Source organism: Oncorhynchus tshawytscha, linkage group LG21 (assembly GCF_018296145.1).
Source record: "Oncorhynchus tshawytscha isolate Ot180627B linkage group LG21, Otsh_v2.0, whole genome shotgun sequence".
NCBI classification, from domain to species: Eukaryota; Metazoa; Chordata; class Actinopteri; order Salmoniformes; family Salmonidae; genus Oncorhynchus; species Oncorhynchus tshawytscha.
In genome coordinates, this window is record NC_056449.1 from 21,457,956 (window position 1) to 21,474,815 (window position 16,860).

The following is a 16,860-nucleotide window of genomic DNA, read 5'->3' on the forward strand; positions in this document are numbered from 1 at the left end:
AGGAGTGAGACAACATTCCACAGGCCACAATCAACAGCCTGACCAACTCCATGCGAAGTGTCACACCGCATGAGGCAAATGGTGGTCACATCAGATACTGACTGATTTTCTGATCCACACCCCTATATTTTTATTTTAAGGTACACTACCGGTCAAAAGTTTTAGAACACCTACTCATACAAGGGTTTTTCTTTATTTTTAGTATGTTATACATTGTAGAGTAATAGTGAAGACATCAAAACTATGAAATAACACATATCGAATCATGTACTAACCAAAAAAAGTGATAAATCTAAATATATTTTATATTTGAGATTCTTTAAATAGCCTCCCTTTGTCTTGATGACAGCTTTGCACACTCCTGGCACCCTCTAAACAAGCTTCATGAGGTAGTCACCTAGAATGCAGTTCAATTAACAGGTGTGCCTTCTTAAGTTCATTTGTAGAATGTCTTTCCTTCTTAACGTGTTTGAGCCAATCAGTTGTATTGTGACAAGGTAGGGAGGGTATACAGAAGATAGTCTTTTACCAAATAGGGCTAAGTCCATATTATGGCAAGAACAGCGAAAGAAAGTAAGCACAGAAAAACAACAGTCCATCATTACTTAATGTCAGTCAATGCGGAACATTTCAAGAACTTTGAAAGTTTCTTCAAGTGCAGTCGCAAAAACCATCAAGCGCTATGATGAAACTGGCTCTCATGAGGACCGCCAAAGGAAAGGGAGACCTAAAGTTACCTCTGGAGCAGAGGATACATTTATTAGAGTTACCAGCCCCAGAAATTGCAGCCCAAATAAATGCTTTAGAGTTCAAGTAACAGACATCTCAACATCAACTGTTCAGAGGAGACTGTGAATCAGGCCTTCATGGGAAAATTGCAGCAAAGAAACCACTGCTAAAGGACACCAATAAGAAGAAGAGACTTGCTTGGGCCATGAAGCACAAGCAATGGACATTAGACCAGTGGAAAGTTGTCCTCTGGTCTGGAGTTCAAATTGGAGACTTTTGGTTCCAACTGCAGAGTCTTTGTGAGATGTGGTGTGGGTGAACGGATGATCTCCGCATGGGTATTTCCCACCGTAAAGCATGGAGGAGGAGGTGTGATGGTGTGGGGGTGCTTTGCTGGTGATATTGTCTGTGATTTATTTAGAATTCAAGGCACACTTAACCAGCATGGCTACCACAGATTTCTGCAGCGATACACCATCCCATCTGGTTTGGGTTTAGTGGGACTATCAATTGTTTTTCAACAGGACAGTGACCCAACACACCTCCAGGCTGTGTAAGGGCTATTTGACCAAGAAGGAGAGTGATGGAGTGCTGCATCAGATGACCTGACCTACACAATCCCACAACGTGAAACCAAATTGAGATGGTTTGGGATGAGTTGGACCGCAGAGTGAAGGGAAAGCAGCCAACAAGTGCTCAGAATGTGGGAAATCCATCAAGACTTTGAAAAGCATTCCAGGTGAAGCTGGTTGAGAGAATGCCAAGAATGTGCAAAGCTGTCATCAAGACAAAGGGTGGATATTTGAATCTGAAATATATTTTGATTTGTTTAACACTTCTTTGGTTACTACGCGATTCCATATGTGTTATTTCATAGTTTTGATGTCTTCACTATTATTCTACAATATGTAAAAATAAAGAAAAGTCCTTGAATGAGTAGGTGTTCTAAAAATGTTGACCAGTAGTGTATATGTGAACAAACATATGCAAATATATATATATATATATATATATATATATATATATATATATATATATATATATATCCCAGTCATGTGAAATCCATAGATTAGGGCCAAATGACTATTTCAATTGACTGATTTCTATACATGAACTGTACCTCAGTAAAATCTTAGAAATTTTTAGCATGTTGCGTTTATATTTTTGTTTGGTGTATATAGAAAGCAGGTGTTTCCACACAAGTCTGGTTCCTGATGTAATTAAGTAATTAACACCCCATCATGCTTAGGGTCATGTATAAAATGCTGGGCAGGCCATTATTTTCGCTACCATAGCTAAGCTCCCATAGGATGACAATGCCATCATCATCAAGGCACGATTGGTCACTGAATGGTTTGATAAGCATACAAATTTGGTAAATCATATGCCTTGGCCATCTCAGTCACCAGATCTCAACCCATTTGAACACTTACGGGAGATTCTGGAGCCTGAGACAGCATTGTCCACCACCATCAACAAAACATCAAATTATGGAATTTTTTGTGGAATAATGTTGCTGCATCCCTCTAATTGAGTTCTAGACTTTATTTTTTGCAGTTGCATCCCTCCAATACATGGTTGTAGGTATAATATGAGGGAGGTAATACATTAATTAATTTCCTGTGTATATAACATTCTATGATGGGAAGACAATGCAATTTATCTGTTCGCATGTTCTGCTATTTAAATCAGTTGGCAAAAAACACATTAAACACTATTATACTTGTGAGGAGTTACTTAATTCTATACAGCGCATAGCTAATGTATTGAGTTATCCCCCCACGTGACCAGAGCACAGCTACAGTTCTTAATGTGTCAGGGGGCTTTAAAAATGACACCAGTTGATTTCAACTTCTCGGGTCCCTAGGAAGCCGAAAGGTTAAGCTAACTATCAGCGGGCTGAATTATTGAGTTGAGTACCGCGGCGGGAGATCTATTAAGACAGGGGCCGCCTATCCATCAACGCTCGGTCCAGCATCTCATCGTCCCGGCGACCCACCTATCTCCCATTAACAGGCCAGTATCCACACTATCCACAGTCCCTATAGGCTGTCCCTTCCCCAGGGTCCTATTTCGACATATCCACCAGTCATAGGTCTGTACTGGGGTCTGGGATCACCCAAGCCCCTCCAGTGAATTAGGGGCCCCCAGGGGCCAATGCCTCTATTCCCAGCCTTAGTGGGCTCTCCTAAATCTGATAGATAGAGATCACTAAACTGCTGAACAAACACCCTATTCAGTCATTTGCATACATTACAGTAATGGAAGGAGAAAAATGTTTCAATAAAGCTAAATGAAGTACCTCTGCTGGGCTGTTTGTGATGCCAACAAGTATAAGGAATGGGTTCAGGCTGTCTTCTTTAGTAGATAACGACTGTAGATATGAACTGGTAAATGTAGCAGTTTGAAAGCTGACTCCTGCAAGTGAATTCATTTATTTGAGGAATTCATTATGCCTTCCGAAAGTATTCAGACCCCTTGACTTCTTCCGCATTTTGTTAGGTTATAGCCTTATTCTCATCAATCTACACTCAATAATCCATATTGACTATGCAAAAACAGGTTTTTAAACATTTTTGCTCATAGAAAATAAATAAATACCACATTTACATAAGTATTCAGACCCCTTACTCAGTACTTACTCAGTACTTTGTTGAAGCACCTTTGGCAGCAATTACAGCCTCAAGTCTTCTTGGGTATGACGCTACAAGCTTGGCACACCTGTATTTGGGGAGTTTCTCACATTCTTCTCTGCAGATCCTTTCAAGCTCTGTCAGGTTGGATGGGGAGCGTGGCTGCACAGCTATTTTTAGGTCTCTCCAGAGATGTTCGATCGGGTTCAACTCCGGGACCATTGCTGAGCCACTCAAGGATATTCAGAGACTTGTCCCGAAGCCACTTCTGTGATGTATTGGCCGTGTGCTCAGGGTTGCTGTCCTGTCGGAAGGTGACCCTTCGCCCCAGTCTGAGGTCCTCAGTGCTCTGGAGCAGGTTTTCATCAAGGATCTCTGTCCTTTGCTTCGTTCATCTTTGCCTGGATCCTGACTAGTCTCCAAGTCCCTACCCCTGAAAAACATCCCCACAGCATGATGCTGCCACCACCATGCCCTGGATGGATGGTGCCAGGTTCCCTCCAGATGTGATGCTTGGCATTAAAAGAGTTCAATCTTGGTTTCATCAGACCAGAGAATCTTGTTTCTCATGGTCAGAGTCTTTTGGCAAACTCCAAGTGGGCTGTCTGGTACCTTTTACTGAGGAGTGGCGTCCGTATGGCCACTCTACCATAAAGGCCTGATTGGTGGAGTGCTGCAGAGATGGTTGTCCTTCTGGAAGGTTCCCCCATCGCCACAAAGGAACTCTGGAGCTTCTCCCCCGATTGTTCAGTTTGGCCGGGCTGCCAGCTCTAGGAACAGTCTTGGTGATTCCAAACTTCTTCTATTTAAGAATGATGGACGACCACTATGATCTTGGGAACCTTCAATGCCGCAGACATTTTCTGGTACCCTTCCCCAGATCTCTGCTTCAATACAATCCTGTCTCGGAGCTCTACAGACAATTCCTTTGACCTCATGGCTTGGTTTTTCCTCTGACATACACTGCCAACTGTGGGACCTTATATAGATAGGTGTGTGCCTTTCCAAATCATGTCCAATCAATTGAATTTATCACAGGTGGACTCCAATCAAGTTGTAGAAACATCAAGGATGATCAATGGAAACCTGAGCTCATTTCTGTTTTTATTTTTAAATACAGTTAAAAAATGTTGAAAAACCTGTTTTAGCTTTGTCATTGTGGGGTATTGTGTGTGATTGTTGAGTAAAAAAAAAGTTAATCCATTGTAGAATAAGGCTGTAACGTGAAAAAAATCAAGGGGTCTGAATACTTTCCGAAGGCACTACATATATATAGACATTCTAATTGAAATTGCGAGAAGTCAAATTGAGTTCTAGCTCATAAAAGGCATCACCAAGCCATCTTCAATTAATTAGAAACATTTAACATAATTGTATTCATTATAAAAACCTGAAGAGGTAATAAAAGTTGTGCTGTTTTAAGACATTTATTGTTACCTTTTAAAACCCAACTAGGAAACAAATAGTCTGGCTGACGCGCAACCCACGTGACTACACAGTGAGCTGTGTATCAAGGACGTAGAGAGACTGGTGTAAGCAAGACTAGGCAACACCTGCAGGTCTTCAAAAAAAGGCCAAAGAGACTCTGTCAAACACACACTCACAATACCCAATGTGTTGTTGTTTGAATCCCAGATTGCCCCTATAATAAGGAAGGCATCAGAAACGCTCCAGTGTAGATATCAAAACAAGGCTAGCCGCTTTGGGGGAATGTAGCAGCACCCGAAACATGATGGTGTTCTCTTAATTTAAACAGAACTAAGTTCTGCTGTACCCCACACTCAGCCACTGGGTTGTTTACCATTCACTGCTCTCTCTCTCTCGCACACACACACACACACACACACACACACACACACACACACACACTTCCTCATTCATCAATGTGCTCTACAGTGAAAACTTTTTACAGAGTTGCTCAACCATCAAATGCATGACTTTAGCTGCTGCTTTCGTTGTTGTTGTTTCATCTGTCATGTTTCCAGGCATCAGCGTCCTTTAATCCCAGTAGGAAGTTTAAAAAGGTATGTCAGACTTATCTTTACAAAAGGAAATGTCAAACCAAAAACATATGGCAGGGAATATTTCAAACTGTCAGTTTCACACACCCTAAACTGTGTTACACCGATTACGGTTATCTAAGCCAAAGGCAAAATAAAATATAGCACTAAAAACCTGGGAAAATCAAGCATTGTCTCTTTCATCTCTTTATCTAATATATTTTCACCTCCCTCTGTTACCTTTGGGCACAACTATAGTTCTGATACATGCACGCACACACACTCCAACACACCACGCATTATTATTATTTAGTTGTACTGTTTTGTGTGTCTCTAATATTATATACAGTACGTCTGTAATGTCTATGTTAATGTTTAAAATGTACGTAAATTGTCAAGTGTTCTTGTCTGTAATGTCTTCTTCGTTATGTGTCAGACCCAAGGAAGACTCGCTGTCGCCAAATCACAAATCATAATCAAAAGAGCACAGGAAAATAATGTTCTGCTTGTGAAAGCTTTTCACAATGCTACTGGTCATGTTAACGTTAAGGTTCAAAGAAAAAGAAGATAGTAGGATGATTCAAGGCAAAACCAACTTACATCCTTTCACAGTTCAACATCATCAATCAAATGTATTCATAAAGCTTATACAGAAACCCTGCCTAAAACCCAAAACAGCAAGCAATGCAGCTGTAGAAGCACGAATGGTACGGAAAAAGCTGAAGGGGCGTGAATCATTCAACACATCTGAAGAAGTGTGTTCAGAGTGGATGCTACAGTACAAAGAAATTCAAGTCCGAACACACAGCATATTTTATTTAGAAAACTTGCGAATTACCCTTGATGCCTAATCATGTGAATTGATTCGAGCAGGGTCACAGAAGAGCCATGTTTACCAAACACCTTGTTATTTTGACTAGCAGATGAACTGCATTACTTCATTACCAAGAAAAAGGTCACACGCAGGTCAAACCCACTCTAGTGAGTGAGAGAAAGAGAGTGATTGCTAACGGGGAGAGACAGAGACACAGAGAGAGGTGATTGCTGATGGGGAGAGACAGAGACACAGAGAGAGGTGATTGCTGATGGGGAGAGACAGAGACACAGAGAGAGGTGATTGCTAACGGTGAGAGACAGACACGGAGAGAGGTGTGAGGTGTTTACTAACGGGGAGAGACAGAGACACAGAGAGAGGTGTTTACTAACGGGGAGAGACAGAGACACAGAGAGAGGTGATTGCTAACAGGGAGAGACAGAGACACGGAGAGAGGTGTTTACTAACGAGGAGAGAGAGACACAGACAGCATGAGAGAAATGATTGCGAACAGGGAGAGACAGACACAGAGAGAGGTGATTGCTAACAGGGAGAGACAGAGACACAGAGAGAGGTGATTGCTAACGAGGAGAGACAGAGACACAGAGAGGTGATTGCTAACAGGGAGAGACAGAGAGAGGTGATTGCTGACAGGGAGAGACAGAGACACAGAGAGAGGTGATTGCTGACGGGGAGAGACAGACACAGAGAGAGGTGATTGCTAACGAGGAGAGACAAAGACACAGAGAGCATGAGAGAAGTGATTGCGAACAGGGAGAGACAGAGACACAGGGAGAGGTGATTGCTGATGGGGAGAGACAGAGTCACAGAGAGAGCTGATTACTAACGGGGAGAGACAGACACAGACAGCATGAGAGAGGTCTGATAGACACAAATACGCTCTCCACCTTACCACTTGAATCACCTCAACTCCCCTCATCGATCGCGGGTGCCATAAATGGACAGTAAAACAGCTCTCTGGCTTTCTTTAGTAAGGTAAGAATGCCTACTCTTTCACGGGAGTGCAGCTGTGGAGCGAGTGCAGCTGTGTCACCCTTAACCTGGCTGAACACAGAGTGGAAGGAGGTTGGAAGGCTACAAAATGTAGGTAAGACAACCATTTTTAAATGTTTTCCTCTCTTTGCTTTTTTCACAATGAGGCAGAAACTAAAATTGGTTCGGCCAAATACGACTGAGGCTCCATTTCGGCTCTGATGCCAGATCAGGTGAGATGGGGAAGTGGGGCGTTTCCATTCACGGCCAGGCAGCTTCTCTCCCTCTCACTGTCTGGGGACACGATTCAGACAGTGAAGGGGAGCACTACTCCAGTATATATGCAGTTCTCCATTTCCACGGACATCCTCCGTGGAGCCCCAGAATCGATACAGACATCAGGGGCCCTGAGCTGCCTTTCCTGTCTTGGTTCAGAGCTGCAGGGGAGGTTTTTGCTGAAGCCTCTATTTTTAAAGATATAAAATGTACACAGATTAAGTGCCAATATTTGACTAGGAGCAGATTTCTGATGTGTTAGGCAGCTATTACTCTTATGTCAGCTAAAAGTTCCAAAAAATAATAATTGCAAGCTAACAAAAAGCTCAAATTAAGGTTAAACACTTTTTTAAAGGGATTCTCTGGAAATTGTGTACTTTTTTCACAGTAGTTTTGAAAGTAGCCCTCAAGGGGTCCCTGAAACTTGTGCAGAAATGTGCACCACTTTGCTCTCTCTCTCTGCTCTGGTGTGGTGTGGGTGCATCATGTGCACCTTGCAAGCTGTCACACATATAGCAAGGGGCTGAAGCTCATGGTCAAATTTTTAGGGGGCTGGCCCATGTGAGGGCCAGCACAGCTTCCAGTACAACAGTTACTTTCAAACTAAGGATTTGCTGGCTAATTTAGGCTAGAAAGTAAATCTGGTCATAGATTATGCATGTATGAACTACACATTGACACATCCACCCCAAAGCGGGAGGTTTAAAAAATACTTAGTAGCAGCTAACGTTCCGGAACATGTCACATGCAAGTGTGAGTGTTGAACATATGACATGTCTCCTGAATTGATGAATTACCCTTGAATTATTCTTGCTTTCCCTTAATAAATGTGGTAACTCAGACCTAGAGACAGGTAGCCTAGTGGTTAGAGCGTCAAGGTAAAAATCTGTAGTTCTGCCCCTGAACAAGGCAGTTAACCCACTGTTCCCCGGTAGGCCGTCATTGTAAATAAGAATTTGTTCTTAACAGACTTCCCTAGTTAAATAAAGGTTAAATTTAAAAAAAACAGAGGAATGCTGTCTGTTTTAATACACATATAGTGATAGGAGGTATCATAGCCCCTAGCTATTGACATCCGAGTTGGTTTCAACCAATGAGACTCTATACACTGTAGTGTATGTACTGTAGGTGCCAGATTACTAGACAAACCTATTCTGCCAAGGCACCTTCCTCCTTAAAATGGAGTCTGAGAAGTGCTCAGGCATCACTAATTTGATTCGAGAGCTGAACCGCTTGAGTTTAAGTGAAAGCACTCTGTTATCAAAACGAGAGAAGAGCCGCAAAAGGTGATAGTCTACAGAAAGCCTATGTGGAGAGGCCTGTGGCTGGTTGGGAGATGAAATCAGGAGGTGGGTGATAAGTCCGCATGGGGAACGAGCCCTCATTAGAGACCCCGAGGGGAGGCAGTGGTGGATCAGCGGTAAAAATAGCTCAAGGCCTGAACTCTCTCTGGGGAACATTGGGTAGAGGAGGAGGAGATCTGATAAACATCTCACTAGTGGGAAGGCAGCCGTATCCATTCCTTTAAGCCCACGGGTGCCACAAGCCACACTTATGGCCGTTAACTACTCTTTCCTGCTCAGGAGAACGCAACAGCACAGTCTCTCTGGTGGACAATCCACAGGCGCCAAATGCCCAAAACATGTCTACTTTCTACATCAGCGATACGTTCAATTAAGACAATGTGAGAAATCAATACAAAGCATGAAAAGGATATGGACAATTTTTCCACAAACTTATCCTTTTCGTCGTCCGTCTTGGGGAAGTTCTCAATGTCATTTTCTAGCCTCTGGATGTGTCGCTCCATGGTGCTGAGACTGCTCTTCAGGATCTCGGCAGAAACTGGAGAAAGATGGAGACGTCATTAATATTAATAAACAATACAAATTAAAATAATTTCCCCTACACTGCATATGAGCTGAATATCTCTTTGATATAGTTTGTTCCAATCAGTTTTGTTTGATGAGGTTAGGCTGAGGTTAGGATTTGATCACTCCATATATTTTTTCCTGAGTTTGATCCCTCCATAACTTGGTCTTGTCTCAGCACTACAATCTGTGTGGCCTGGAAGGCGAGTGTGTGTGTTTGATAGAGGGGCTGGAGCTTGTTAATCAGTCTGTAACCACTGTATACAAAGTTCCTTTGGACTCTTACTATTCAGATCAACCCTTTCAAGTGGTGACTTCAAAGACTTGTGAGTGTCTTAAGGGATCAGACAGGACAGGAGTGTAGAAACATGTGTCATGTAAGGCCCGCAGTATGGGCTTTAGTGTTATTGATACAAACAAACTTGACTACGACTCCACAGTATGTGAACTGGTCACAGGCAAAGATATGGGTCAATGCTCCGGCCACTGACTGATGTCAGTCCTGGTTTGTCTGGGTCTGCGTCACAGAGTAGATACTACCAAGAGATTACCTGAAGACAGAACTTCAGGCTTTTTATCAGACAGACTTCTCAACTCAGCAAAAAAAAAAAATGTCCCTTTTTCAGGACCCTGTCTTTCAAAGATAATTCGTAAAAAAACAAATAACTTCACAGATCGTCATTTTAAAGGGCTTAAACACTGTTTCCAATGCATGTTCAATGAACCATAAACAATTAATGAACATGCACCTGTAGAACGGTCGTTAATAAAGCGTTGGGCCAGTAACCCGAAAGGTTGCTGGCTTGAATCCCCAAGCTGACAAGGTAAAATGTGTCGTTCTGCCCCTGAGCAAGTCAGTAAACCCACTGTTCCCTGGCCGCCAAAGACGTGGATGTTGGTTATTGCAGCCCCCCACACCTCTCTGATTTGGGTTAAATGCGGAAGAGACATTTCAGTTGAATGCATTCAGTTGTACAACTGACAGCTTTTCCCGAAATTAGAGCAGTGATATACGGTCTGATATACCACGGGCGTCAGCCAATCTCGAACCACCCAGTTTATAATGCAGAATATACAGTGGCATCATATAGGCTAGACAAGGTAAGGTAGGCTGAAAAAGCTATTAAATATGAAATGTGATGGGGGGACATTGCAAGACAGGTACATTGTGGAGATATGCTTTGAAGCAGGGTTTTATTATTGAAGATTTGAGTACGATACTGATAGGCGAGTTCAAAAATCCATTGGAAATTATACGTGGAGGCTTGATTTGAAATGTGAAGGTTTATCTAAATGGCATCGGAAGGCTTTGAACTAGTCAAGATGGGAGCACGTTCATTAAGGAGGATACTTTTAACATCCTGGACTTTGATTTTCTTTTCCATTTTCCCGGCTGTGCACTCTGAGCTTTACCACAGCCCAATCCACTGTAACTCCATAGAAGTCAGATTGTTTAACTATTAGGCACTATTATTTAATCCATCTTTTCAGTTTAGAGGAGGACTCTTGATAAATAGTAAACATCCTCTCACTGTCAACTGCGTTCATTTTCAGCAAACTTAACATGTGTAAATATTTGTATGAACATAAGATTCAACAAGTGAGACATAAACTGAACAAGTCCCACATACATGTGACTAACAGAAATGGAATAATGTGTCCCTGAACAAAGGGGGGGATCAAAATCAAAAGTAACAGTCAGTATCCTGTGTGGCCACCAGTTGCATTAAGTACTGCAGTGCATCTCCTCCTCATGGACTGCACCAGATTTGCCAGTTCTTGCTGTGAGATGTTACCCCACGCTTCTACCAAGGCACCTGCAAGTTCCCTGACATGTCTGGGGGGAATGGCCCTAGCCCTCACCGATCCAACAGGTCCCAGACGTGCTCAATGGGATTGAGATCCGGGCTCTTCACTGGCCATGGCAGAACACTGACATTCCTGTCTTGCAGAAAAAAACGCCCAGAATGATCAGTATGGCATTGTCATGCTGGAGGGTCATGTCAGGAAGAGCCTGCAGGAAGGGTACCACATGAGGGAGGAGGATGTCTTCCCTGTAACGCACAGCATTGAGATTGACTGCAATGACAACAAGCTCTGTCTGATGATACAACAGGCCTACAAGCCCTCAGTCCAGCCTCTCTCAGCCTATTGCGGACAGTCTGATGGAGGGATTGTGCGTTCTTGGTGTAACTCGGGCAGTTGTTGTTGCCATCCTGTACCTGTCCCACAGTTGTGATGTTCGGATGTACCAATCCTGTGCAGGTGTTGTTACACGTGGTCTGCCACTGCGAGGATGATCAGCTGTCCGTCCTGTCTCCCTGTAGCACTTTCTTAAGCGTCTCTCAGTACAGACAATGCAATTTATTGCCCTGGACACATCTGCAGTCCTCATGCCTCCTTACAGCATGCCCAAAGCACGTTCACGCAGATTAGCAGGGACCCTGGGCATCTTTCGTTTTGGTGTTTTTCAGGTGAAAGGCCTCTTTAGTGTCCTAAATTTTCAAAACTGTTTCCTTAAGTTCCTACCGTTTGTAAGCTGTTAGTGTCTTAAACGGCTGCATCCCTTTGTTCTCAATTTACGCCTGAAGACATACCCAAATCTAACTGCCTGTAGCTCAGCCCCAGAGGCAAGGATACACATATTCTTGGTATCATTTGAATGGAAACATTCTGAAGTTTGTGGAAATGTTAATTGAATGTAGGAGAATATAACACAGTAGATCTGGTGGAAGAAAAGAGAAAGAAAGAGCATACATTTTCTGTTTTTTATTGTTGTAGTATCATCTTTCACATGTACTAGAATAGCCACACAGTCAGATAGGATGCTGGAGATAATTTTGATGGATAACACAAGAGGGCAACTGTAGGTGTGCAAAGTATCTTTAGTTAGTCACTCTGAAATTTCCCCTGATGTTGGTCCCTGTACGGGGATCGCAGCCATAACAGGATATAGCCACTTGGCTACCTGCCGCCTAATTACGTTGGTAACCAATTTATAATAGCAATAAGGCACCTTTGGGGTTTGTGGTATATGGCCAATATACCATGGCTAAGGGCTATATCCAGGCACTCCACATTGTGTTGTGCAGAGAACAGCCCTTAGCCCTGATATGATGGCCATATACCACACTACCTTATGCCTTATTGCGTAAATAAAACCCTGTCTCTCATTGCATCTTCTACATGTATTGCCGTGAGTCATACATGATGGGAGGGCATGTCAGGGTTTGCCAGCACTCTTTATGTTTCCCAACCCATCCAATGAGCTGTGTGGAGGCTATCAAGAGAGGGGTAGTCTCAGTGACATCAGGGCAGCCATGCTTTACAGAGACACTATACAGCTCCCGTCTGGTTTTATATTTATTTTCTAACAATCAGTGTCGAGTGAGAGAGGGGACGAAGCACTTACAGTACACAGAGACACACACAGTCACATACACACTGGGGCCACAAATCAATCTAGACACAGCAGCTACAATGCAGAGGATGCGGGAGGGTGAGGTCTTTGGTGGTGCTTGGAGGGATCTGGTGACTGGGGATATGCTATGCCCCTTTTCAAGGCCAACAAAGTCGAGGGTTAGGTCTCCCTCCTGGGGACACTAGGGGATGAGGGGACAGCGGCACGCCCGCAGTCAACACATCCCCACGCCAGCACTGATAGGGCCTCTGAGAGAGCAACCCAGCTGTTGTCAGTGTGATCTGAGACAGCACAGATAGCAGGGAAAAATGAAGAGCTAGGAGGTGGGCAGACAGACGGGTAGAGATGAATAGATTAGATACACACAGATGCTTCATACCTGGGAACCGTTCATCATTCGCCAAGGACTCAGGGAAACTCTGATAGACTGGGTCTGAATGACAGCAGTGCTTGGCTAATAACACAGCCGAGGTAGCTGATCTTTAATGGCTTCAGTAGCCATGGCACTGACACACAGGGGACTATCCAACTGAGATTCTGCAGAAGACTCATTTACAGCAATATGATGAAGCCTAACAGTACAATGTCTGGGGACTGGAGAGAGCATATGTACATATTGTGCAGTTTTCTATTGCAGTATTTTTAACTGAAGCAATTTGCAATGTTAAAAGTTGGATTTATACAAAGGTTGACCTGTTCCTCTTTTAATAGCTGCATGCGCACTATCCATAGTAAATTGTAAATTGACATATTTATCACCTAGTCAGCCAGGGGATTTGAACAAGCAAACTTTTGGTTACTAGCCCAATGCTTCTAACCGCTAGGCTATGTAAGCAATGCATTGTGGAGGGTAGGCTACTAAAAGCAACATTCATAATTCTACACCAAAAAATGATGCATTGGAAGTGTAACGACTTCCGCCGAAGTCGGTCCCTCTCCTTGTTCGGGCGGCGTTCGGCGGTCGACGTCACCGGCCTTCTAGCCATCGCCGATCCACTTTTCATTTTCCATTTGTTTTGTCCTTGTCTTACACACCTGGTTTCAATCCCCCAATTATTTGTTCATTATTTACCCTCTCTCTGTTCCCCTATGTTTGTTTGTGAGTGATTGTTTATTGTATTGCGGTCCGTTATTGTGGCCTTGGATTTATTTGACGTGTATTTTGTTTATTGTTGAGTAAAATTGCGTACATTACTCATATCTGCTGTCCTGCGCCTGACTCATCTACACCAGCTACACACAGACGCATTACAGGAAGGCTTTATATTTTGGATGAGCATTAGGGAATGGGCCAAGAAAGTCAAATGTTCAAATTAAGCAGTGTTAATGAGTGTTTTCAGGGTCAACTATAGTACAGCTTTAGAAGCCCATTAGAAAGAGAGGGAGTCAAATCAGATTGCACTTTGTATCTAGTGACAAGCAATGTAAATAACAAAGGCCTTTGGACAAAATATGTAAATGCCTCTTTTGAAGATACTTTAAAAGGAAGGGCCTGTTATAAGTCAGTTGCGGCTTTTTATCAAATAAATCTACATGACTAAGACTACCATTCCTCTCTGTTCAGTATGCAGTAGGGATCCTTTTGGGATATCATTAGTCAAATTAGCACCAAAATAATACTGTTTTCAGGGAATGACTTTGAACACAACACTGGTATCTACCAAATGCACATTACCTATGGACCAGGAAAGGGAGAGAAAACACAAGCACTAGGCCTATGTACTCTCTTCTTCACAGAGAAAGGATGTCTGGGACATGTAGAATTATCCTAATAACTGCTGTCAGCAAGACCTGCTAGTGTAATTTAACAGCACACATTAAATATTTCTGTCTCTGTGTTTCTAAGCTGGATGAGCATGTTTCCAGGTAACTTCTTACACATGCAAAACCATGTCAATTATCCTTTACATAATCTAGCTGTCAAGCTATTTCTGGGGGTTAGAAATGTGTTTGCTTTGCATGCTTAATGTAAAGAAAGTGAGTGTGACTGGGGGAGAGAGAATGAAACTGAGCTGCACTTCCTAACCTCCTGCCAAATGAATGACCAAATTAGAGACACTTGCTTTGGCAATGTTAACATCTGTTTCCTATGCCAATAAAGCCCTTAAATTGAAACAATATACTGGGCAAATGCCAAATTATCATAGGACAGACCACATACACCCTGCACATACTAATTGACAAACAAACAAATCAAAACAAAGGCGCCATATTCTCATGCTTTGTTGATTTCAAAAAAGCCCTAGACTAAATTTGACATGAGGGTCAGCTATACAAATTAATGGAAAGTGTATTGGGGGAAAAACATATGACATTATAAAATCCATGTACACAAACAAAGCCTGTGGTTAAAATTGGCAAAAAAACACATTTCTTCCATAGGGCCATGGGGTGAGACAGGGATGCAGCTTATGCTCAACATATATATCAACAAATTGGTGAAGACATTCACAAACACACCCCACAAAGCCCCAGGACAGAAACACAATTAGACCCAACTAAATCATGAGAAAACAAAATGATAATTACTTGAGACATTGGAAAGAATTTACAAAAAAAACAGAGCAAACTAGAATGCTATTTGGCCCTAAACAGAGAGTACATAGTGTCAGAATACCTGACGTCTGTGACTGACCCAAACTTAAGGAAAGCTTTGATTATGTACAGACTCAGTGAGCATAGCCTTGCTATTGAAAAAGGCAGTCAAAGGCAAACCTGGCTCTCAAGAAATGACAGGCTATGTGCACACTGCCCACAAAATGGGGTGGAAACTGAGCTGCACTTCCTAACCTCCTGCCAAATGTATGACCATATTAGAGATTTATTTTATTTATATTTCACAGATCCACAAAAAATTCGAAAACAAACCTGATTTTGATCATCTCGCATATGTACTGGGTGAAATACCACTGTGTGCCATCAAAGCAGCAAGATGTGTGACCTATTACCACAAGAAAAGGGCAACCAGTGAAGAACAAACAACATTATAAACACAACCAATATGTATGTTTATTTAATTTCCCTTTTGTACTTTAACCATTTGCACATCATTACAACACTGTATATATGCATAATATGACATTTGAAATGTCTTTATTCTTTTGGAACTTCTGTGAGTGTAATGTTTACTGTTCATTTTTATTGTTTATTTCCTTTTTTAAAAATGATCTACTTCACTTGCTTTGGCAATGTTAACATATGTTTCCCATGACAATAAATCCCCTTGAATTGAATTGAGAGAGAGACACAGACAGGCAGACAGACAGAACAAGAAATAAGAAGCAAGAGCGAAAGGAAGCTCTTTCTGTATTGACACAAACTCCTCCGTGGTCAACACCTTTCAGATTTACAGCATCGTTACTGTGGTATTACCCTATAATACCAGCACTCTGAGGACAAGCCATTTCCATGAGGAAGAGACAGATGAGAACTATTTCATTACACTCTGTCCTACTTGCTACAAGAATAAACTGCCATGAAAAAAAATCCCTGCTCATCATAAAACCAAGACAATGTGCAACACAAAATACCAAATCATGTGCTCTAATGTGAAGATGTCACCATTATATTCAGTCATTTGTTGGAAGAAACCATTTTCAATTGGGATTCATGGAGAAAGGACACAGATAATTGATCCTCTGCTCTTGCGCTGCTGTCAAAGGTTACAAAGAAAACTTTGGTTTATTTTTCGAACATAGCCACAGTCGCGACATAAAGTAAAGTTTTTAATAATCTCTACACTTGTCCAAACAAAGAAAAACTTAACATAAAACCAAAGGAGAAGCACAATGGAACTCCCCTCCCCCTAAACATTTATTTGAGATGGCATATTTAATATGTGTTTGCATGATTCAGAACCCCGGCTATTCACTTGACAAATTAAGACGTACACCGCGGTGGAGAAAGAGGAGCAAAAAATATGAACCGACATTACAAGGCACATCACCAGTAAAGGTTCATTAGCGTGCCTATAGAACAAAGTTCACTATAGTCTTCCCTTGACAAATGAAGGCAGTTTGGGGTGTGAGAAGGGGAGTGTATGAGGCCACGGCAGCAGTATCAACCCTTCAATCAGATGTAAAATGAGTTTCAAGCTCCAGAGACCCTACAAGTGAAGACCTTTCAG

At 42.3% G+C, this 16,860-nt stretch overlaps 1 protein-coding gene across 1 annotated transcript in view; it reads right to left on the bottom strand.

The window, feature by feature from the left end:
* The window catches only part of diaph2 (diaphanous-related formin 2), a 689,895-nt gene that overhangs the window by 169,113 nt on the left and 503,922 nt on the right, over nt 1–16,860 (bottom strand). The window contains 1 exon segment of the mRNA XM_024383199.2: nt 9,163–9,287. Coding sequence (XP_024238967.2) covers nt 9,163–9,287 — 125 coding nt within the window.